At 42.4% G+C, this 23,377-nt stretch overlaps 1 protein-coding gene across 1 annotated transcript in view; it reads right to left on the reverse strand.

Moving 5' to 3' along the window:
- Positions 1-23,377, reverse strand: part of LOC110694219 (elongator complex protein 2-like) — a 29,580-nt gene that overhangs the window by 3,290 nt on the left and 2,913 nt on the right. The window contains exons 2-9 of the mRNA XM_021871403.1: positions 10,343-10,538; positions 10,166-10,253; positions 8,681-8,766; positions 7,815-7,968; positions 4,092-4,252; positions 3,292-3,957; positions 932-1,247; positions 571-788 (exon numbers count right to left, since the gene is read on the reverse strand). Of these exons, the coding sequence (XP_021727095.1) occupies positions 571-788; positions 932-1,247; positions 3,292-3,957; positions 4,092-4,252; positions 7,815-7,968; positions 8,681-8,766; positions 10,166-10,253; positions 10,343-10,538 (1,885 nt within the window). The remainder of the gene's footprint in view (positions 1-570; positions 789-931; positions 1,248-3,291; positions 3,958-4,091; positions 4,253-7,814; positions 7,969-8,680; positions 8,767-10,165; positions 10,254-10,342; positions 10,539-23,377) is intronic.

The following is a 23,377-nucleotide window of genomic DNA, read 5'->3' on the forward strand; positions in this document are numbered from 1 at the left end:
AACATTCCTACAAGCCATAGCCAAAAAAGAAAGACATCGAAACTTGGCAAGTTGTGGTGCAAATACTGAGCAGGGGTCATTTCCATAATGACCCAAAATAACTAATAGTGTTGAGCTCATCATTTCATATCAATTTCCAAGACCCGTAGAGAAAATTCAAGAAGATGAGTACAGAGCTGAACAAGATTGGCTGGACTTCTGAAGGATGGAGTGCTTCACCCTCAACACACCCCCCCCCCCTAAAAAAACAAAAAAAATAAAAAAAAATAAAGCACACAAAAAAGAGAGTATTTGTGACTTCTATATAACTTGCACTCAGATTTGTCATACAGTAATGATGCTGGAGGCATATCTGGCAGAATGGTACCATAGCTAACACTATATACTTAGGTGTTATACTGTGATCATTAACAGGTAAACAGAAAAAAAAAATGATATGTTGCATACTTCTAATTATCCAGCGTATATGAAATTACTAACAAAATTAATAAAAGTATCAATGATGTAAAACAACACATGTCTAGCACATTACATGCCCTGAGAATCATAATAATAGACGAAGTTCCATACCTTGCAAGAGGAAGCAACAAGCTTTCCCTCATGGTCACAACATAGAGAAAACAGCTCATTTCCGTGACCATAAAGCTTGTGTGTCTCTGGCCACAATGTATGCCATGCCAGTTGCTCTTCAATAGGTGGTTCAGTTAATGTAACTGGTACTGCTTCAGGAACAGTTTCAAGTGTGTCAGCCACCTCATTGTCAGGTCTCTCTGTACTCTCCTGCGCAGCTGCACAAATCAAACTTAAACTGTGACTATTTGCTCTTCACATCATGAACCTTTTTTTTCCTATTGTCTAGACATGCCCATGTCTAAAATGCAACATGATTACAGAAACAGAACTTCCATACAAAAAAAGAGTGAGGAATCACCATGAACATATATAGGTTTCTGCGATAATCCAAGAGCAGACATATTTGCCCCTAAAATTTGAACATCCAGCTGAATGTCTTCCGGGACATCAGATTCCTGTGAAACAGCACAATTCAATGTCTTCAGAAAGGATAAAGGGGCTTCAAACACTCTGGCCACTTTCTCATCAGCTCCACTGACAAAGCGGTGGTTTCCCTTCCCTTGTATGGCCGTCACACAATTAATATCATGACCATGAACTTGTGGACGTGCAATTTCATGCCAAGAGCACCTATCTCCTGTATGGCTCAACCACGGAGCAAAGATTCGAGTTGTCTGCAAAATTCAAGTTCAAAACAAAATCTATCTTAAAGGAGGTCAAAGCAACCAAAAAAAAATCACACTACACACCAACTGTTCAGAAAAGCATTGAACTTCACAACTGGATTTTAAATTCAATGTCTGCATCTAAGAAGACAAAAACATTAATCTAAGGTGGGACCAATCAATATGAGGAGATAAGAACTGTAGAAGTACTCTTAACCCCCCCCCCCCCCCAAAAAAAAAAAAAAAAAAAAAAAAAAAAAAAAAAAAAAAGAGTAGCATGACAATTCAACAAGAGCAACAGAACGGAAATAATTAAGCTGAAATGAGCTGAATTGCACATGCGTGTAAAATTAAGAGATCAATGAGAAGTCGAGAAGAGAAACTAAAGTGAACGGTAGCCGGTGGGAAGAGTTTGAAGTATTAAATTAACATGATCAAATGACTTATCAAACTGCTACATAAATCATTAATGGAGATTTAGTCAATAGTAGCAACTTCAACATACATTCTCTGATCCCAATAGTTTCCTCCAATCATATCTGAGAAATTCCAGGCAAAGCACTACTCTCTATTTCCCCCTCCCTTTCACAAATCAATTATGCCTCCATCCCTACTCACTCTCTCTAATTTCAATAGTGGGGCTGCAATGAAACGACCAGAACTATTATAACCATATTAACCAATGGTCAAGACTAAGGAATAGGAAGCATTTACAGCTTTCATTCAATTCACTTTGAGTGGATCATGAAGATAATTGTGTTAAAAATGATAGATCAGAATCACTGGAATTTTTTCCCCAATTTTTATTTAAATGTCAAGGCTATATTAATTTTTTTTTTGTTTTTACTTCTGATGTTAATTGGGTATTACTTTGACTTTTACTACATTAAAGCTTTCTGTTACAGTATTGTTTTTTTAAAAGTAATTAGGCACGACAAATTCAGACTATGGTCAGAAATTTTCAGAGCTCAAATGGCCAAATATTTCTCTCCTATAGGATTGGAGTTTTTAATATTACTGCATTCTTTCAATTTAACATTTTAAACTCAGATCAGGGACTGAGTTTTTTCATTTAGAGCAGGAATGGCCTCAAATTTCTCTCTCACCTCTTTCCTAAACTTGGGGTTCACTCATCACAACCCTACACAGAATCCCTTTTTCTTCTAGGGAAAAAATGGCGAAACAGTGTTAAGGCAGTTGGGCAGTGAGTATAGGGAGCCAACACAGAGATATACTTAGGGGATGTTGAGAGAAGGAGCTCTCTTCTGACCTTGCCTCACGGCAAAATAACAGCAGATTGTCACTCCCTTCTGACTCATCACCGCCAACACATGGAAGATATATGCACAATGAAATTTCAGAAATGTTGATGAAACTGATTTGTGTTTGTCAACAGATCAACATTGATTTACAGAAACATTGTATTATTTGAAGCAGAAATTTTTTTTCGGATACATTGGACCCAAGATATCCAATTCAACAGAAAATGCTACAACCAATCATATAGTGATGGATAGGAATGACTTAGTGACCATCTTAGTGACCATTTGTGGGAATCCACACGCAATGATTCTTCAGTAAAATTTATGACACTATAACTCTACTCAATTAACCTTTTATCAAAAACAAATTTAAGATAATGCAGGTATATACTATATAGAATAACATGGCAAGTCATCCAATGTCTCTTTGAAGATCAAACCAGCATAAAGGTCAATCATAAATGTCATCCAATATCCTATAATGTGCCACCCTCATTTCTCAATTCTCATTGTACACCCACCTATCTTACCCCAGAACAATATTCATATAAGCAGATTCTTCTCTTGAATTTATCTCATTGGTTCAAACTGTTATTAAATAAACCGTACAATGCCTTCACCAGAAACATGAGAAGCATTACAGGGTATATAGATTTCTCATAATACTCCATGTCTAGATTAGCTTTACAGTGGCCTATCATAGGACGTGGTTTGGAACATTGGACGTAGTGGAACTAAGAATCCTAGATTACCTAAACAAAAACAGGATTCTGTTGGGAGAAAGAACATACCTGGTCATGACTTACTGACAACAAGAATTTACCAGATCTAGCCCATACAATGTCTGATACAGCTGCAAAATGTCCAGAAGGGACCTTCTGTGGCTGCCAATTCTCAGAATCAATACCAACATTTTTCCAGAGATGGAAAGACCCACCATATCCATGTGCCAAAATGGCATCCCCATTTGGATCCCAGTGCCCACCATAAAATCCCAAAGCACAGTGGCTAAGCTCTCCAACAGTAACAACATTCATCCAGATGCCAGAAGTGCTCTCAGGTTTCCAGATCATCATTGTCTTGTCCATAGATGCAGATAATATACTTTGGGGTTGTAGGTATCCTCTTCTTTCTGAGGATGTAATAGGTGGCTGCCACTGAACGGAATAAACCCAGTCTTCATGTCCAATAAGGAGGGACTCCAGTGATATCTGATAGGTGGCTAAGCCATAACCAAAAAGAGGACCCTCAATGTATGACGCTAAGCCTATAACACCTTTCCTTTCAGGGTTATCTGAGGTTTCGCGTATGACCATTTTCCATATGCGTATAGATTTATCCTGTGATGAGCTCACAAGTAATAAAGTCTCTCCTGCCCCATTTTTCTCTATAGGCAAGGAGAAATCCAAACTTCTAATCCAATCTGAATGTCCTTTCAGTTCACAAGCACGAACAAACTGAAATCAACCAATTATAAGCAAACTAAGAAAAATGAAGTCCAGATGAACAACAAGACTTGCCTCGAAAAAAGTTCAAAGAATAAAGAGAAAAAGAAAGAAAGCGAAGAAAACTCGTCCATACAAATCCATACCTTTCCTGTCCTCTCTCCACAATACAGATGAATTTTATTATCCAAACCTCCCATGGCAAGGACAACATGTCCTGTATTATCAGGTAATTCCGCTAATGCAAGCGTAACCATTGTTTTTGAACCAATAAAAAGAGATTCAAGATGCGACAATTTGCAGTCCCCTGAAAATAATCAGATCAATGAGACCAAACAGTCACCTGAAAATAATCAGAACAACAACACCAATCACTTCAGGTTGCATGCAAACAAGACACCTGCACTATAAAGAGAATGGATCGAACACAATCCAAAGGAAATACAGGCAACTATGATCAAAAGTTTAACTTACGATTTCTCAATAGCACTTAAAGGAAGACGACAGAAGTATTAATTATAAAGCACAAACAGCCAGATGAAGCAGCAGTATTATAAGCAAACACTACAGATACCATGCACACATTAGGATGGAATTGGATTTGGGTCTTCTTGACAACCTCCCACAGGATGTCAAAAAACAAATGAAAACATAATAATCTGTAGAGCAAATGAAAATTTTGGGAGACGAAACCCCAAGGATTCTCAAATAGAAAGATAGACATGGGTCAGGTAGGATAAGGAGTATACAACTACACGTCCTGAGTTTTTATCCCCTCCCCCCCCCCCCCCCCCCCCCAATTAGAGCTTAATGTCAGGTATATGTAAATGGACAACTTAAGCGATTAAAATTCATAAATCACATATTTAGAAATATTTTTAGGTAGTGTTTGGATATAACCATTTGATTTCAAATCTGGATTTTTAAGTCTGTAATTTCAAATACAGATATTCAATGCCAAATTCTTTGTTTGGGAAAACTTATAATTTCAAATTAATCATTTCAAATTTGATTGTCATGCACCTTCACTTCTCCAGACCACTCTCTCTTTTCCTCTGTCTTCTCTAACATTGCTTCCCCCTCTCTATCTCTCCCCTCCTCAATTGTTCTTCCAAAATCCCCAAATTGTTGACCCAAATAGGTCAGAAATTGGCTCAAATCAACCAAATTCTGCATGTTTTTATTTCTCCCTTTGTATATTTCGATAATTATTCAAATATAAATTTCAAGACCAAAATTCATACATTGCCATCGACGAAATGAATGTCTAGTCTTGCAGCAGTACGATGAAGTCGATGGTGGTGGATCTGCAGCAACGGAGGAGATAGTTACGGAGGTGTTTCGTTTCTCACAAAGGTGAAAGTGGCGGCATAAAGGTGGTTGACATGACGGCGGCATCTACAAAGGTTGTTGACAAGACAATGGTAGAGGCCATCCAGAAGGTGGATAGGAGAGAGTAAGTCAGCCCATGGTTAAAAGTTAGGCTTTATAATTGGGGAACAACAAAAAAGGGAAGAGAGAATGGTTCAAAGGATTTCAAATGCCATCAATTGATATTGGATTTGAAATTCGGTAAACTGAACTTAAACATTCAAAGCTTAGGGTTTGAGGCAAATTCAAATGCAAATTCTAATAATTCCCAAACAAGCTATTTTGAACAACTCCATCATTTGAACTGAAATGATAGTTTCTAAATAGGACCTTAAGGAACTTTAGAAACCACAAGATTTCACTAGATTGACAACAATATTTGAAACAGCCCTTAATTCCAGCAAATTGAGGATTTCAGTTGCAATAAAATTTATAAACTGAGAACTCTAAATCATGTAAAAAGTATTTATTCCCCCTTTATGAAGGAACAAAAACCATCCTTTGAATATAACACATACAGCTCTTTTTAAGTGCCCAAGATGGGGGGGTCAGAGAGAGTGGAAAGAGAGACAGGATAATAGATAACCAAAAATTCAATACATATACTAACAGATAAATAGAATTAACTAAAACAGAATTTCAAAGAGAGGAGAAAAAAGGTAAATTAAGAGAGCATAGCATAAGTTACCAATTTCAATGGCTTATATCATAAATAAATTAGGCAAAAATCAAGTTTTGCTAGGAGACGACGCAAGCTCAAGGAGAATAATGAAGCATGAATTTACTAGAAAATGACCACCAACTCTCTATTTAAGTTTCCAAAAAAAAAAAAAAATCCTGAGGCATAGGATTCCATACTTCCCTTAAAAATATATTTCTTTACAATTTAGTTACTCATGTATAAACTCTTCTCGTTTCCTTCAGTGTAAGGTGGCTTCTTATCTGTGGAAGAGAAAGAAAGAATTTTTCACTGATATGATGAGTCTTGGTATTATCCATTGAATAGTATAATATGGTTGCGAATTCAGAACATGGGGTTTCAGAAGCCTAAGGAGGAGAAGAAGTTGTAGAACATTGCAGTGATGGAAATCTTGTAGAGTATATGGTAGGAACGAAGAGGCCTCATATTTACTGAAGCTCTCATAACGTTTTTATTTATGATGGGATTTATTAGCATCTATACGGGCAATGGCAGGAGTTTTCAAGGATTTTTCAATTGGGAAGATTCAAAGGAATTGGATTAATTTGCAAATTGTGTTTTGGCTATTCTTATAAGATACATTATCCTCTTGCTGTAAACTTTTCTCATATCAAAAGTAAAATGGATCAGATGTTTGTCAAGTTGGTAAATTGGAAGATGAAAAAAATTACTTCAAAGGACAGTAGAGCTTTTATCACTCTCTTACTATTCTTCCTATAATCAAGCCCAAACTCAACTAGTAACCATCAAATTCATCTAAAAATACAATTATATCCACCCATCCTTACTTCATTGTTTGACATAAGGCTGCTTTTAACATTTTTATAACTCGTCAAGATTAGATCCAACTATGTAGTCTAATTAAGAGCAATGCCTTATTTCTATCAATTAAAAACTGTTTAGTCTCTTCTTTAGAAGAATAATTAGACAGTTCTGGTCAATTGATCATAGAAGGGAATAACATTTTGCTGCATTGTAACACAGCACTTCAAAAACCAAATCTATGGATCTTATTCAAGAGCTTTTAACAAGATGCAGTGCTACTAATCTCAAAAGCTGACTAAAAAAACAGCCAGAGAGTGGAATAGGGTAAATTGGTTTAGCACATAGCTTATATAATATTAAGTACATTATTATAGCAGCGTATTCAATCAATTTTATTAATTGTTGTATATATCATATATTATTCAATAATCGACAATCTTTCCCATTCAAGAAAAAACTAAAAGAAAGATGATAAGATCCTGCTTTTTTTATAGCCTCTATTATATAAAATTCTAATATTCCAAAGGGAGGTAAGGCTTTTGCCAGGATAATGCATTTGGGTAGCGTATATTTAAGATAGCCATCAAAATTGACCCCCTAATAAGTGATATGATATTTGTATGTTGTGACGTTGTGTATCCACTATCCAGAGTTGTACGAGAGGCAACCATCATCTTTTGTTATCTTATACAGATGCTCCACATCTTTTAATAGATTCTTTAGAATTAGGATTTAAGAAGCGTCTTATGGATTTCAGCATCCTCTCCTCTATTATAGTGCATCTTAAGATTAGTTTATGTGAGAATTGGGAAGAAAAGCATGTTAGTCATGCATTACATTATGAGGTTATTGTTGCTAGAGCAAAATCAGAAAATTTTGAAGGGTATATATGCAGGGTAGAGTAGTCCTCTGAGCTTGCTAAAAGGACCAGACAGAAGTAAGGTAAATATTACTACCAACATCAAAGAAGTTTTGCATGGTCTCAATGGAAAAAAATGTACAAGACAGTTAAGTAGTTAAAAATATCACCAACCTTGGGCAGTTACTGGAAGAATGATTTCCCAGATGTTCACTGTACCATCAGAAGAAGTTGAAGCAAAAATTGCTTCTGTTGAAGAAAACATTATTCCAGAGATGCATGTGACACCTTTCTTATGAGGTTGCGGTACAGTCAATACTTGTCTCCACTGCAGTCACAGATTAAAGAATCCTACACTTAGTTGCTGAAGAAGTACACACATATAGAGCAACTAAGCAAATTTATGCCAACACAATAATTTCTTGAGCTAATCAGGTTAGACCATATTAAGGGTACAAGAAGCACACAAGTTCCAGAATGATAAAAAAAAATTCTGAAAAATTATAAAACAAGTATTACATTGCCAAGACCCTTTGGGTTTTCTTTTTCCAAACAAACATAGAACTAAAATTCAGAATACATGAAGAAATGACTTCAGCTATTAAACTTCCCTACAATGATTAACATATCATATTGATCCTAGCACTATTAATTGGGTTTGAAATAATACTTTGAAACCTGAAGGAAATAAAGTCAGGGAAAACAATAAATTTATGGCAAGTTGTTTGAGAAATATTTACACACATGGACAGAGATGCTTTTTTTTTTTTTTTTTTTTTGGGGGGGGGGGGGGGGAGAGAGATAGGTCAAAGGACTTGAATAAAACATGAAATTGTATTTGATATCAGAAAACATCGAAAAAATTATAAGATCATTGGAATTGCTGTGGCCATAAACAATATGTACAACAGTACAAGCAATGTCAAGGAAATCAGTCAGACATTAAATGTAACTTCAAATCCCAAGCCCTAAAGAGCTAAGATTCTGACCTAGCCAACAATAAAGTACAGCTACTTTGTCAATAAAGCAATATGGAATACCTTTTTATCTGTGAGAGAAAATTCCCACAAAATAATGGTACCGTCAGCATCTCCAGAGAGCAAATAATGCTTCCCTAGTTGTTGAGCTGTTTCAGACAGAAAATAATGATGAATCAGCAGCTGAGAGCTTTGAATTTTAATACTGGTAGAGAAAATATGGTCCTTCCATTCAAAAACAGGTCACTCATTTTTTATTTTAGGCCATCCTCGAATCAAACCACATTTACTAACATACTAGAGTTGATACATTGTCCTTAGTATCAAATCTGTTACAACAACTACTGGAAAATTCTTATTCTAGTAGAAAACATTATTCTACAACTGAAGTGATAATCACGTGCAACTCATACATACCGTGATTTGGGAGAAGAAAGGAGAGGGAGAGGCAACAGAAGTCCGGAAGGCTAAGATTCAGAAGAGAACTGTGATTGTGTCATTACAAGCATATGGATAAGCTCACAACCAAGAGGGAATCAGATACTCGATTACTTGACTTAACATTTATATGTATTTAAAAAAGGAGCAGGTGTCGCCGTTTAGACATCAGTTGCTACACACTAATTGTTGGCAAATTAGTTGGGAAAATAATTTTCATATAACCTTTCCATGTGGCAGTAGTTTTCATTGTAACTATTAACGATCCAAAATTTTTAGCACGAATAAAGTACATGAATATATTCTTAAATGTACTTCAGACAATTTGGTCAAAACTCAAATCCCAGTCTGTGTAGACAGTAGATATGGACATAACCAGGACTTCCTGCAACACAGAACATTGATAGACAAACATATAAGAATAACAATATACCCGCTAGCTAATAGCTATAGCTAAGATCCTTGATCAAGAGCTTCCAGGCTTAACAACATACGGAGTAAAAAAATAAAGGTCACTCAAATTACTCTTTTGTCTTCTTTATGTAAACGGCACTGAAAAAGTTCATATGAATTGAATTCTATCTAGTTTAGGAGATCCAGGAACTTCAGGCCGGTATGAAACTAAAAGTACTCCTCATGTTTGTAGACAATAGTCACATGTACTATTTAATTTGTTCGGAAAAGTGATCATACTTCATAAAACGGTATAACACCATGAATAAGTTCCCTAAGCATACCTTCCCTTGTAACGATAACGAATGGTGCACACTCTGGAAACAAAAGTAAAACATCGATTTCAAAGGATAATGTGGCAATTTTATACTAAAATTTTAATTTAATAGGGTTTTCACAAAAGTGGCACAATTATACAATGAATTTTCAGGTCCCTGATTATCAATACTAAACATTAGACAATGGTAATGCAATATAAACCCGGCCATGGCATCGCCGCCATCCATCATTTCAACACCAGGGGAAAAACCCATTTGAATACAAACCATCTCTATAAAACAATCCCATAAAACAGAAATTGAATTCAGAATTCAAAGTATTGATTAAATTCAAACAACCCAAATGAGAAAAACAAAAGATAAAGCACAAAAAAAAAACCTCTAAAAGCAAACTTTGAAGTGGGTAACCAATAAGTGCAGTTAACAGCAGCTTTGTGACCAGGAAGTGTAGTCAAAATCAGGGCTTTCTGCAACACACCCAGAAAAATTGGAATCAAAATTTGCAAATTACATGATGTTGCAAATAAGAAACTAGAAAGAATTATATGAATGTAACCTGAGGGCAGAAAATGGCAACGGCATTATTGGCACCAAAAGCAACAAGATTAGAGGCACCCCAAGAAACATTGTTGACGATTCTGTTGCAGCCTGCTCCTATGAAAGCTCTCTCTACTGCGCAGTTGCTCACACTCATGGCTGAACGGCTAGGTGTTTGTTCGACAAGTTGAGGAGAGTGGGAGAAGGAAGCACGCCTAAAATTGAAAATGGGGGTTTTAAGGAATTTTATTTACTACGTAAGAGACCAACATTACAACCGTGTTTTATTTTTTTTTTGTTTTTTTTTTTTTTTTTTTAATTTATTAAGCCTTAAAAAAATAATGTTCTGTACGCCTTGTTTATTAAAAATAATTACACTTTTATAAAAATCAATAAATATAGCAGTTTGGTAAAATTTATTTCATTTCAGTTAAAATAATTTCATTTTAGTTAAAATAATTTAAATTCAGCAAAAATAATTTAAATTCAGCAAAAATAATTTAAGAACGGCAAAAATAATTTTAGTTCGATAAAATTAATTTCAGTCAGTTCAGCAAAAATAAGGTAAAGTGAACAAGGTTTTAATTGATATTTGGGATATTTCATATTTCACCTTAAGTGACCTTCAATTTATTTTATTTTTTTAGTATATGCAAAGTATATAACTTTCTCTCTCTAGAAGCTTAAGCCATCGGGGACTAACTTGATCACCTTGGTGATTTGAGCTCCGGGAGCTTTCTCCTAGTGGAGAGAGGGTTAGATTAGTCGGCCTTGCAGCTCTTTGCAAGGTGCTTAAATTAAATTTTGCTTTCAAAATTTCATAGTTTTTCTTTAGTCATTTTCTTCTCCCCTTGCGAACATGATATCTTCAATGGAGATTACTTCTTCGCAAGAGCAAAACCTTATGTTAAGGTCAGTTAGAAGGTTGAATGATACGAAGGATGTACAACAAAGAGTTGTTGCTACAACAGAGCAGCAAATGGAGGATCGGAAGGGCTGGATAGTCATATTCAGCCTATGGAAATGGAGGTTGAAAGTCCGATGGGCAACAACATACAATAGTGCAGCTTGGAGAAACAACAAGGCGACAGCAATGCCATTAAGAAGGTACAAGCCAAGGTATCCTTCAGGGAAGCTGTGACTAAGTCTTCGCAATGGTTCACGGAAGCAAGGAAAATTGTGGTTAACTCTTTGGACTAGGAAGATGAAGATGACAACAGTCCGAATCAAGCTCTTGATGTTAAGTTTCCCAAAGAAAAGATTCAACAGCTCAGAAAACCATGGGAGCTCACTTTAAAGGGGAAGTGCTTAGGATTGAAAATTAGGGCAGAGTACATATCACAAAAGGTTCATAGAATGTGGAATCCAAAAGGGAGATTAGAAACAATAGAAATGGAGAATCGGGTATATTTGTTTATGTTTCGGGTGAAAACAATGGGACCTTGCCGAAGGTCCGCTGAAATGGAGAAGGCTGGATTCGGTTGTTTCGGGTGAAAACAATGGGACCTTGCCGAAGGTCCGCTGAAATGGAGAAGGCTGGATTCGGTCCAAGTTATGTTGGGCCCAAGGTTTCCTGCACAGTAAACACACGTAAACTAGCCTCGGGGGTGTTGCCGAGGAAGGCCCCTCCGATGCTAAAGTCAGTACAATGTGTAAGAAGAGGACACTATGCAAGAGAGTTTGTTGCTTGAGGCTTTATGGAATATATCAGAATATATGAATGAACATATGAATCTATGAATCAATCAGAATCCATCAGAATGATGGCTTTTATACCTCATCATACATGGAGAGGTTGGGCCTTAGCCCAATTGGCTTGCTTTGTGGGCTGACCTTTGACTTTAGCACAATTGGAGAGTTGAACCTTGACCTTGGGCTTTTAATTGGATCATTTAGTGCTTAGGCCCAATTGGACTAAATTGGACCCAAACAACTTGCCCCCCAGACCCGATTTGGAAGGATGACGGGTCGGGTTTGATTTAATTCAGAAAAGGAGGGAAGTAAATGATTTAATTAATCCAAAAATTTGAATATAAACCGTAATTAATGAGATAACAACGGTTAAGGCAGTTGATTGTGGAAGTTGGACGGATAATGGGCAGTTTAATCACAAAATCATGTGTTTAACGGTTACTTAGTGGAGTATTTAAGAGAAATTAAAACGCAGACTCCTCGTATCCCATACCTGGAGATATAAACAGAGGCGCGTCATCTCTCCTCACTTATTCACCAACACAAACCCAGAATTCTCGAGAGAGAAACCAAGAACCCGCATCAAAACTTCGCAAATTCCCCGAGCATTAAGCTTAGAAACTGAGACTTGCCACTACGAACTCGTAAATCGGCAACTTTCGCTTCAGATTAAGGTAAATTCCTTTGATTTCAGTTTATTTTTCTTCGAATTCGAACTCCTTCCCCTTTTCTTTCGACTTTTTTCTTCGAAATAATCAATGGCAAGAGGAGTTAGAGGTAGAGCCCGTGCTCCAAGAAGAGCAAGGCCGATTCCCGATCCTAGGAACAGGATTGGGACCTGGAATGGACAAAGGCCAGAGTCTGACCCTGCTGAAGGGATTAGGGCGACTCCCCTTTCCTCGGCTCCTCCTCAGAGAACGGAGGAGCCGAGCGCTTCTGGACGGGATGATGAAGTTCCCGCTGTCCTTTGGGATATCCTCCCCGGGTTTTCAGAATGGGAGAATGCCGAAGTTGCTTCGGCCATGATAAAGAACCGCCCCTACCCATGGTGGGTGGAGAATGCCGATCAATATCGATTTGCCGAGCAAATTGAGTTGCATTACGGCATTTTTGAAGCTGATGGGTATTGGTGCCGAATGCCCTCGGCATCCGATAGAATCCATCGTCCACCCCCGGGGTATGTGGGGGTGTACACAAGACAGCTTCAGTACGGGCTGAGGTTCCCTTTGGACGTATTCGTCCGAGACTTACTGATCCATTACAACATCTCTCTATGTCAGTTAACTCCCACCAGCATCCGAAGGGTGATGACATATTTATGGGTCTGCAAGTTCTTCAAGTATGTGCCGAACCTACACTGCTTCAAAAAGCTCCATCGGCTAGTGCCAAATATTCAAAGTGGGCACGGAAGCCATGGTTCTGGGTGGTACCGGATTGAGTCCCGGCCCCAATACCTAACCATGTGGCCAAACGACTCTTCAGACAAGGACTGGAGAGGTCAATGGATTTGGGTTAGGGCACCCACAGATCCGGGCCACCCTTGCGTCTTCAGCGCTCGTCGGTACCTCGCTGAGCCTGATCCCAAAATGGGAAGTCTAGGTCCCCCCGCAGATAACGGGGTGGATCCGAACCTTGATCAGCAACATATCTTCGGCAAGCTGCCGAACCGGGGGGGCAGTGGCCGAATGCAGCATATCCCGGAGACTTGGCTCCCTGATACGCATTACGTTTTCCAAGAGAACATGCTAGCAGCTGTTGGCCTCAGCCGAAAGTTTAAGGATGGTAAGCTTCTTCGGCTGGGGCCGAGGCTTTTTAACTATCTCTTTTTCTTCTCTCGCTTCGCTTTTTCATGCTGTGCCAACCTATCTGAACTAACCTTTCCCCTTTCCTTTTTCAGAGCGGCACGAGACCAACGTTGGCATTAACTACGCTCGTCTTGGTGTCAACCGAGAACGAGTTGTAACTTAACGGGCCCCGTCTATCACTGAGCCGAGGCATAGGGAAGTTCATCTAGACTCTTCCCACTTCCAAATTGAGGCTGTTGCTCTGTATCAGAGGCAGAAGCCTTGGTGGAAGAAGAGAGACCCCTGGTTTCAGCTGCTGGACGAAGAAGCTGAAGCTGCCCGTACAGCCGAAGAGGTTGCACGGGTTCTCGAAGCTTGCGAAGGAGGAGAAGGGTCCTCCAGAGCTGCTGAAGCAGAAGCTGCAGCTAGAGCAGCTGAAGAAGACGAGGCTTTGCTGAAGACCTCGGTGAGTTTTCAGACAACTTTGTCTTTCTTTTTTCTTTCTTTTTTTTTTTTTTTTACTCACATTCTTCCTCCCCCCTGTCTGTTACAGTCTGAAGAGAGTAACAGGCATAGAGAAGGGAAAGCTCCTGTTCGTCCCGAAGACCAAATACAAAGAGAGTCTTCAGACTCAGATATGGACGAGCAGCCCCTTCTGAAAAGGCGCCGAAGGATGGCCATCATCGGCCCTCATGACTTTCAGCGGAGGCCGATGACCATCGGCGTTGCAATAAGGGAACCCGAGGAAGGCAATGGATCGCCGAGGGTTCCCCGGCCACCACCCCAATCACCTCAAAAGACCCCTCCGCCACCTCCTGAGATGGAGGTGGATCAGAGAACTCCCGAATCTAAGGGAGCGGTCCAAGAAGAAATTAAGGCGAGTGCTGCTGAGCACGAAAACAAGGATGCCGTGATGTCCAGTGCTGAGGGCTTCACGGCGGACATCGCAAGAGAGGTTGAGGCTTTCGTCCTCACCCCTGAAGAAGAGGAGGTCATAGTAATTGACTCCTCTGAGAAGGATGATGATGAGCCATCCAAAGCTAATCAAGCTCCATCGTCATCCTTCCCTTCCTTCCAGACTCTACAATCTGGAGAAATGGGTTTCTCGGCCCCCCGAATTCCAATCCCAGACCACATCTGGGACCTCATATGGGGTCAGAACCGAGAAGGAGCTGCAGCCTACTTCGGCGATTTTGCTGGCATGTCCGAAGTAGATAGGGCAAGGATCTGGTCGCTGAAGGCCACTGCTGGGATGGGCGAATCCAGCAGATCAGTTCCTGACCCAGCCAGGTCTAACCAACTGCTGATGATGCAGGTAATTTTCCTTGCCTTCATTTCCTCTGAAATTCAGCTCTATTTTTTTTTATTTATTATTATATTATATTATTTTTTTTTGTCTTCCTGTTTTCAGTTCGTACACAATCAGACTCTCACTGTAGAGCTGATAGATACCCTACAAGATAGGGTAGACGCTGCTGTGCACGACAAGAAGGTAGCTGAAGAGGAATTAAAGCTTGCTAAGCTGAAGCAAGCAGCAGCTGAAGAGAAGCAGCAGAAGGGTGAGGAGTATGAGAAAAGAGCTGCTGAAGCCCTCAAAACCTTCTGCGACGCTATGGAGAAGGAAGTTTTTCCCCCACTGATGGAAGGGGAAAAATTCCTCCAGGAGCATATGGGAGTGGACGTCTCCAAATTCAAGGCTGCTGTTGAGAGCCGTATTCAGGAAGGAGCTGCTGCACAAGCTGAAGTGCAGCAACGTCTAGAAGCTCTTGAAGCCAGCCGAATGGCTGCTGAAGAGCTGCTCCAGGCCAAAGATGTCCAACTCTCAGAGGCTGCTGCTGCTGCCGAAGCTCAGAGAGCTAAACTCCATGAGGCTGAGGATCAACTGATGACCCAAAAAGTTGAAGTGGCCCAAGCTCAGACAAAGGCTTCCCAAGTTCAGCAGGAGCTGAATGAGCTGAAAGGTTCCTCCTCCAAGCTCGCTGATGAGCTGAAGAAATCCAAGGAAGACTTGGAGGAGACCCAGAAGAAGCTGGCTGATGCTGAGGCTCTACTCAAAGTCCGTGTCTATACCCAAAAGGAATATGAGATGGGTTTCAGAAACGAGTTCCGAGTATGCCGAAGAGTCTGCCTTCATGCTGAGCCGAAGCTGGACTGGTCCAAGTGTGCTGAATGGGTCCAGAATCCCGAAGACCCTCATATGAAGTATGCAACTCCAGTCGAAGCTGAAATCCTTAAGGCTGAGGAAGCCGAAGAGGAAGCTGAGAGAATGAAGTTGGAAGCTGAACAGAGGGAAAGGGAGGCTCGGCAGAGTGCAAAGCCCGCTTCTTCTGCTGCTGGGGCTGAGGCCACCATGGGGCTCAACTCTGATCAGTCTGATCCTCAGGCTGAAGCATAGGAACTCGGGCAGTCGTCTTCAGAATCTTGCGGTTCATCATGTGCTTAACTTTAGACTTGCCGCTTTCTGAATTTTTTGCCTTGTTTTTTGCTTCAGCTTGCCTTGTCGTACAGCAGTTTATCATTTTTTTGCTTATGTACGTATTTCGGCAGCTGTTATTTTCCGCTTGTGGGCGGCTGCCAATACAGTTTAATTGAACTTGTAGCTCAATTTCTGAGCATGAATTATTAATCTGATGCTCTTTTCTTCAGTTGCTTTGTTTTTGAATGCTTTACTGTTTCTGTTTCTTCAATTCTGCCGTACATACTTGCACTGAGAGTGCTTCTTGCCCCCCCAGAAATTGAAGTATGACTTCGGCGGAATAAGCAATTTCTTCACTTCTTCAAAATGGGTATCCGAAACACAGGGCCAACTGAAGGCAATGCTTCTGGGATACAAGTCTTACTGAAGATTGACTTCATCTGAAAGTTGGATATCCGAAACACAGGGCCAACTGAAGGCAATGCTTTGGATATTAGCTTTCTGGGATACAAGGCTCAGTTAAGGCAATATCCCAGAATTGTCCATGGACTAATGTCTTTGGAGAACAAGTCTTACTGAAGTTTGACTTCAGCTGAAAGACCAGTGTTCTTTAAAAAGACGCATATCCGAAACACAGGGCCAACTTAAGGCAATGTTTCGGATAATGGCTCTCTGGGATACAAGGCTCAGTTAAGGCAATATCCCAGAATTGTCCATGGACTCATGTCTTTGGAGAACAAGTCTTACTGAAGTTTGACTTCAGCTGAAAGACCAGTGTTCTTTAAAAAGACGAGTTTTGTCAGCAATCTGAAACCCAGTTACCCGAAGGCGAAGGTTTCAGACGAGGCTGATAAAAATTTTCAACTGTTGCTGTTATCCTTGATTTTCTGTCTATCTTTGAAAAATGGATACCCGAAACACAGGGCCAACTTAAGGCAATGTTTCGGATAATGGCTCTCTGGGATACAAGGCTCAGTTAAGGCAATATCCCAGAATTGTCCATGGACTCATGTCTTTGGAGAACAAGTCTTACTGAAGTTTGACTTCAGCTGAAAGACCGGTGTTCTTTAAAAAGACGAGTTTTGTCAGCAATCTGAAACCCAGTTACCCGAAGGCGAAGGTTTCAGACGAGGCTGAATAAAAAACCCTTAAAGAGTAGATAGAACAAAGAAAATTTTGAAAGGATAAAAAGTAGACATTTATATAAATGGCGGCTCCAAGGCCTTTCATTAGTTCAAAATGTACTTACAAAGATAGTTCTTCCCCGAAGGGTTCACACATGGTATTTTTTCAGTACATCGGCGTTCCAGTGATTTTTCAACTCAGTTCCATCCAACTGCCGAAGTCGGTATGTCCCTGGCTGAAGCTCATCATAAATTTCATAAGGTCCTTCCCATGCAGCTGAGAGTTTCCCATGGATTCGGCCTTTCTGAACTACAGCAGCATTCCGAAGGACAAGGTCTCCGATTTTGAGAGGCCTTGCATGGACCCTTCGGTTATAAAATTTGCTGATTCTCTGCTTATAGGCGACCATTCTATCTCGGGCTGAGTCTCTTACTTCGTCGAGGAAATCGAGGGATTCCCTCATCAGTCGCTCATTCTCAGCCGAGAAGTGGTGCACTCGAAGGCTCTCAGAGCCAATTTCCACTGGAAGGACGGCTTCGGCACCATACACCAGTTCAAAAGGTGAGCGGCCCGTCGCCTCTTTTTCAGTTGTCCGAAGGGACCAAAGGGTTCCAGGGAGCTCCTCTAGCCATTTGGACTTTTGATCTTCCACCCTCTTCTTGAGGGCATTTAAGATCTGTTTATTTGCAGCTTCGGCTTGTCCGTTACTTTGCGGGTGGCATACCGCTGAATATGCCAGTCTGATGCCGAACTGATCTGTGTACCGCTTCAGCGGTAAGTTATCAAATTGCCTCCCATGATCGAAGACAAATACTCTCGGGATGCCAAAGCGAGTGATGATATTCTGCCAGATAAATTTTCTGACAGTTTGCTCTGTAATGTTCGAGGCTGCTTCGGCCTCGATCCATTTACTGAAGTAGTCGACACCAACTATCAGCCATTTTTTCTGGTACACAGCCTCTGGAAATGGTCCCAGTATATCCAGTCCTCATTGGGCAAACGGGAGTGGATTAAGGATCGGCTGAAGATCCCTTGCTGGCTGATGGATAACTGGAGCGTATTTTTGACATTTTTCGCATTTTCGAACCAGCTCCTTAGCATCTGCGATCATGGTGGGCCAGTAATATCCAGCCCTCAATGCCTTGTGGGCTAAGGTTCTTCCCCCAATGTGGTTCCTACAGATGCCGAGGTGAATCTCCCGTAGGATATAATCTGCATCTGTTGGTCCCACGCATTTTAGCAATGGGGCTGAGAAGGACCTTTTCAGAAGTTCCCCCCTGAAGACAATGAACCTAGAGCTGGTTCTCTTCATCTTGGAGGCCAAAGCTTTATCCTCAGGAGTTTCTCCCCGAAGCTTGAAAGCTAGGATGGGGTCCATCCAACTAGGCTCTGGGTCAGCGCAGCACACTTCAGGTGCTTCGTCGACACTTCTCTCTCGACGCACTTCTACATATACAGATCTGTTCAGCTCGGTAAAAGATGAACTAGCAAGTTTGGAGAGTGCATCGGCTTGAGTATTCTGACCCCTTGGGATCAGCTGAACCTCAAAAGTTTTCAGCTCTGCAATGACTGATTTGATCTTGGCAAGATAAGCTATCATGGAGGGCTCTTTGGCCTCGTAGCTGCCACTGATCTGATATGCAACTAGCTGAGAGTCTGTTTTTAAGCAGACATGATCGGCTTCCAAGGAGATGCACAATTTTAGGCCGGCGATTGCTGCCTCATACTCGGCTTCATTGTTCGAGGCCTTAAAAGAAAACTTTAGTGCATACTCAAAGGATTTGCCTTCGGGAGAAGTTATCACTACCCCTGCCCCCGAACCGTTTTCGGTGGAAGATCCATCCGTAAACACGGTCCAGACTTTCTTTTCACTGTCTAGCGCTTCTTGGTATGAGCATTCGGCCATGAAATCCGCTAGAGCTTGAGCCTTAATGGCAGCCCTCAGACGGTAGCTGATGCTGAATTCGGTGAGCTCAAAAGCCCACTTGGCTAGCCTACCAGATTTTTCAACCTTGCCGAGAACTTTTTCCAACGGTTGATCAGTTAAGACCACTATCTGATGGCAATCAAAATAGGGCCTCAGCTTCCGAGCAGCCACTACTACCGCGAAAGCAACTTTCTCGAGTAGAGGATAGCGAGTCTCGGCATCCGTCAGTGTATGACTGACGAAATAGATCGGTTGCTGACTCTTACTCTCTTCCTTCAGCAATACTGCGCTGATGGTGGCTGGGCTAACGGCCACATATAGGTATAAAGTTTCTCCTTCAGCTGGGCTAGCCAGCGTTGGGAGTTGAGCCAGATGCTCCCGAAGCTGTTTAAAGGCGTCTTTTTGCTCTTCCTCCCAAACGAGCTCTTTTGTTTTTGGGAGTTTCAGGGCTTTGAAGAAAGGTAACCCCTTATCCGAAGCTCTGGAAATGAACCTCGAGAGGGCTGCCATTCTTCCGGTGAGCCGCTGAACATCCCGCTTCGTTTTCGGCTCAGGAAGGTCGAGCGCCGCTTTGACTTTAGAGGGATTGGAATCAATCCCCCTTTTGCTGACCATGAACCCAAGGAATTTCCCTGACTTCACGCCGAAGACACACTTCTTCGGATTCAGCTTCATTTGATGCTTTCTCCAGGTGGCGAAAGTTTCAGCCAGGTCCTTTACATGGTCCTCTAGTTTTTTGCTTTTGACGATCGAATCGTCAACATAGACTTCCATGTTTCGGCCCTTTTGATCGGCGAAAACTTGATCCACCAGCCTTTGATAGGTTGCCCCCGCATTTTTCAATCCGAAGGGCATCATTTTGTAATTGTACACCCCAGCGTTCGTGACGAATGTTGTCTTTGCTCGATCGTCGGGGTGCATAAAGATCTGATGATACCCCGAGAATGCGTCCATGAAACTAAGCAAGGCATGGCCACTTGTCGAATCGACTAGCTGATCGATCCTCGGCAAGGGATAGAAATCCTTTGGACAAGCCTTATTTAGGTCCGTGAAGTCAACGCACATCCTCCAGGTACCATTGGGCTTCTGAACCATCACCACATTTGCCAGCCATTCTGGATATTGGCAAGGTTCGATGAATCCTGCCTCCAATAATTTTTTGACCTCGGCTGCGATGTCTCGGTTCTTATTGGCGGAGTAATTCCGCTTCTTTTGCTTAACTGGTCGACACGTCGGGTCAACATTAAGCTTATGGGAGATGAGGTCTGAACTTATCCCGGGCATATCAGCTGCCGAGAAAGCAAACACATCTCTGTTGTCCCGAAGGAGCTGAATAAGTTCACAACGGGTGTTCGGATCAAGGTCCATCCCAATTGCTACACATTTCTCACCGTCTCCTTCGGCCAACTCAATTGTTTCAGTCTGTTGGTCCATGTCCATTGCCGATGGACTGGACTCTTCAGAATCTGGCCTGCTGCCAATGTCAGCAGGTGTCCCAGTCTTTTTGTTCTTCGGCTGGCTCTCTGAGTCTTGCGGCTCAGCTGAAGAGCTAGCCTTTTCCCTTTCGGGTTGTTTTTCTCTAGGCCCAGATCCTTGGGCCGAAGCACTTAGGCCTTTCGGCTTTTTTGTGCTTGGCTCTCTTTCTTTCTCCTCCTCATCCTTGTCGTCATCTGGGCGACTACTGGATGGCTTGAGGTAGTTGCACCTTCGGGCGTCCTTTTGGTTGCCCTGTATCCTTTCGGGGAAGCCGGCGTCTGAGACGTAAATCATCAGCTGATGATAAGTTGAGACGACCCCTTGGATCTCGTGAATTATGGGTCTCCCCAAAATCACGTTGTACACTGAAGGAGCGTCGATGACCAAAAATTCAATCATGACGTTCCGGGCTGCCTCATCGCAACCGATGGTGACAGGAAGTGTCACCTTCCCATCTGGATAAGTTGAAGCCCCATTGAACCCGGATACCGGGTAGGGTACCGGCGTAAGGTGCTTGGGCTTTAGCTTAATTTGATTGTAGGCCTTTCGGAACAGAATGTTTGCTCCACTGCCACCGTCAACAAGGACCTTACTGACGTCGTGGTTGGCCACCGTGGCGATGATCACCAACGGATCCTCGTGAGGGAACGTAATCCCCCGGCAGTCGGCGGCTGTGAACGTCATGTTCGACACCGGCGACTGGGGAGATTGAATGTCAGCGTTGTTCACCTGGTGAGTCAAAGTTCTAAGGTGGCGCTTGTGCTCCCTCCGAGAGTATATTCCTCCCGAGATAACATTGATCGGAGGGAATTTCCCCTCCGGCTTTTTACTGTTTTTCCGGGGGAAGTCGAGGTCCTGCCGAGGGTCCTTTGCTGACCTCTCGGATTCTTTTTTCTCGCGGTGATCCGCGATGTATTTTTTCAAGTATCCCTTCCGGACCATGTCCTCTATCTGGTCCTTCAGTTGGATACACTCCTCAGTGTTGTGGCCCGAAGACTCGTGGAACTCACACCACTGATTTTTATTTTTTCGCTGATACCACTCTGGGAGTGGTCTCGGCTTTCGGTAACTCTGCTCCTCCTTCGTCACACTGTAAATTTTGGCGCGTGGAAGAGAGAGCGGAGTGTAGGACTCGTATCTGCCTGTGTATGAGGCAAATCTTTCCTTCTTTGGGTCGTTGGCCAAAGATTGCTCCGGGGCCTTTGACTTTCCCTTTGCCTTATGGCCTTGGCCTTCAGACAAGGGTATTTGCCTCTGTTTCCCTCCCCCGAATTGAGGTTGGGTTTTCGCTTTGTTCCATTCTTCGGCTCGGATGAACTTATCCGAAGCACTAAGAGCTTCCTCCAAGGTCTGCGGGGTATGCATGACCATGAAGTCTAGGAACTTTCCTGGCTGAAGGCCATTCTGCATTGCGAAAACGGCTAGCCCCTGGTCCAGCTGGGAGACGCTTGATGACTCGTTACTGAAACGGGTCAGGTAGTCTCGGAGGCTTTCGGTTTCCCCCTGTTGCAGACTCATGAGCTCTGCGGTAGTCTTCTCTCGGCGGTTTGCCGTGGAAAACTTGCTCCTGAACTTGGAGGACAGATCATCCCACCCTGTTACGGAGCCTTGCCTTACTCCCTTGGAGATCCACGCTTGCGCGACCCCCTTGAGAGTGGTTGGGAAATATTTGCACCAAGTCGCCTCGGATCTGGGGCAAAGATGCATATGAGTCTCATACGAGGCCACGTGATCCTTCGGATCCGTGGTCCCGTCATATGTGATGTGCGACGGTATTTTAACCGTGGGTACGCGCTCTTCCAGTATCCATTGCTCGAATGGTGAACTAGCGGGTAGCATAACGGTCTTGCCCTTGTTCCTGGCCGAAGGGACCGCGCTCCGCCCTCTTAGAGAGGTAGGAGTGGTTTTCGTCCCTGGCTGGGAAGTCTGGGCCTTGGCTGCAGGGAACGAGAGGCGACTGCGCACGCTCGGTTCCTTGCCGCCGAGTCGGTCAAGGACGCTTCTGCGAACAGTCTCAGGTTCTCGGTGAGTAGATTCTGGCCGAGAAGCTGAGCTGCTGCTCTTATGCGCTTCTGGTCTTGAGGATGAGGATCCTTTTAAAAATTGAGGGTTCTTTTTCCTCTGTTTTTCATTTTTCCAAGAATCCTCCTCCCACTCTTCCAGTTCCCGGAAGGAAGGAAGCTTCCCACCATCATGGTCTAACTTCCTCCGCTGATGCCGGGTATGCGGAGGAGTTCGATCACGAGGTGGTGGCATATTTTGTGCCCTCATCGCCTCCATGAGTACTGCCAGCGCTCTTGCCACCTCTTCCGAGCTGGGCCCCGTCAAAGGGGTCCTCGGCCGAGTGTGGGAATGAGGGCGCGCAACCGATGGCTGGCTTTGGGACACTGAATATGTCCTATGATCGGACTCACCCCTGCTAGACCGAGAGTGGCCCGGCCTATAATGAGAGTCATGAATTACGGGAGATAGGGAATCCTCCTTGTGTGATCCTCCCCCCGAGCCGGCACCCTTGGGAGAGTTCCGGTCCGGCGAGGGCGATGGTGTAGGGGTTTTAGGCTTTTCGCCCGCTCCTTGACGGAGGCTTTTGCTCTTGCGGTTCTTAGCCATTGCTGCTAAGATAATTGCCAGATG

This window comes from Chenopodium quinoa, unplaced genomic scaffold (genome assembly GCF_001683475.1).
Source record: "Chenopodium quinoa cultivar QQ74 unplaced genomic scaffold, ASM168347v1, whole genome shotgun sequence".
Taxonomy (NCBI): domain Eukaryota; kingdom Viridiplantae; phylum Streptophyta; class Magnoliopsida; order Caryophyllales; family Amaranthaceae; genus Chenopodium; species Chenopodium quinoa.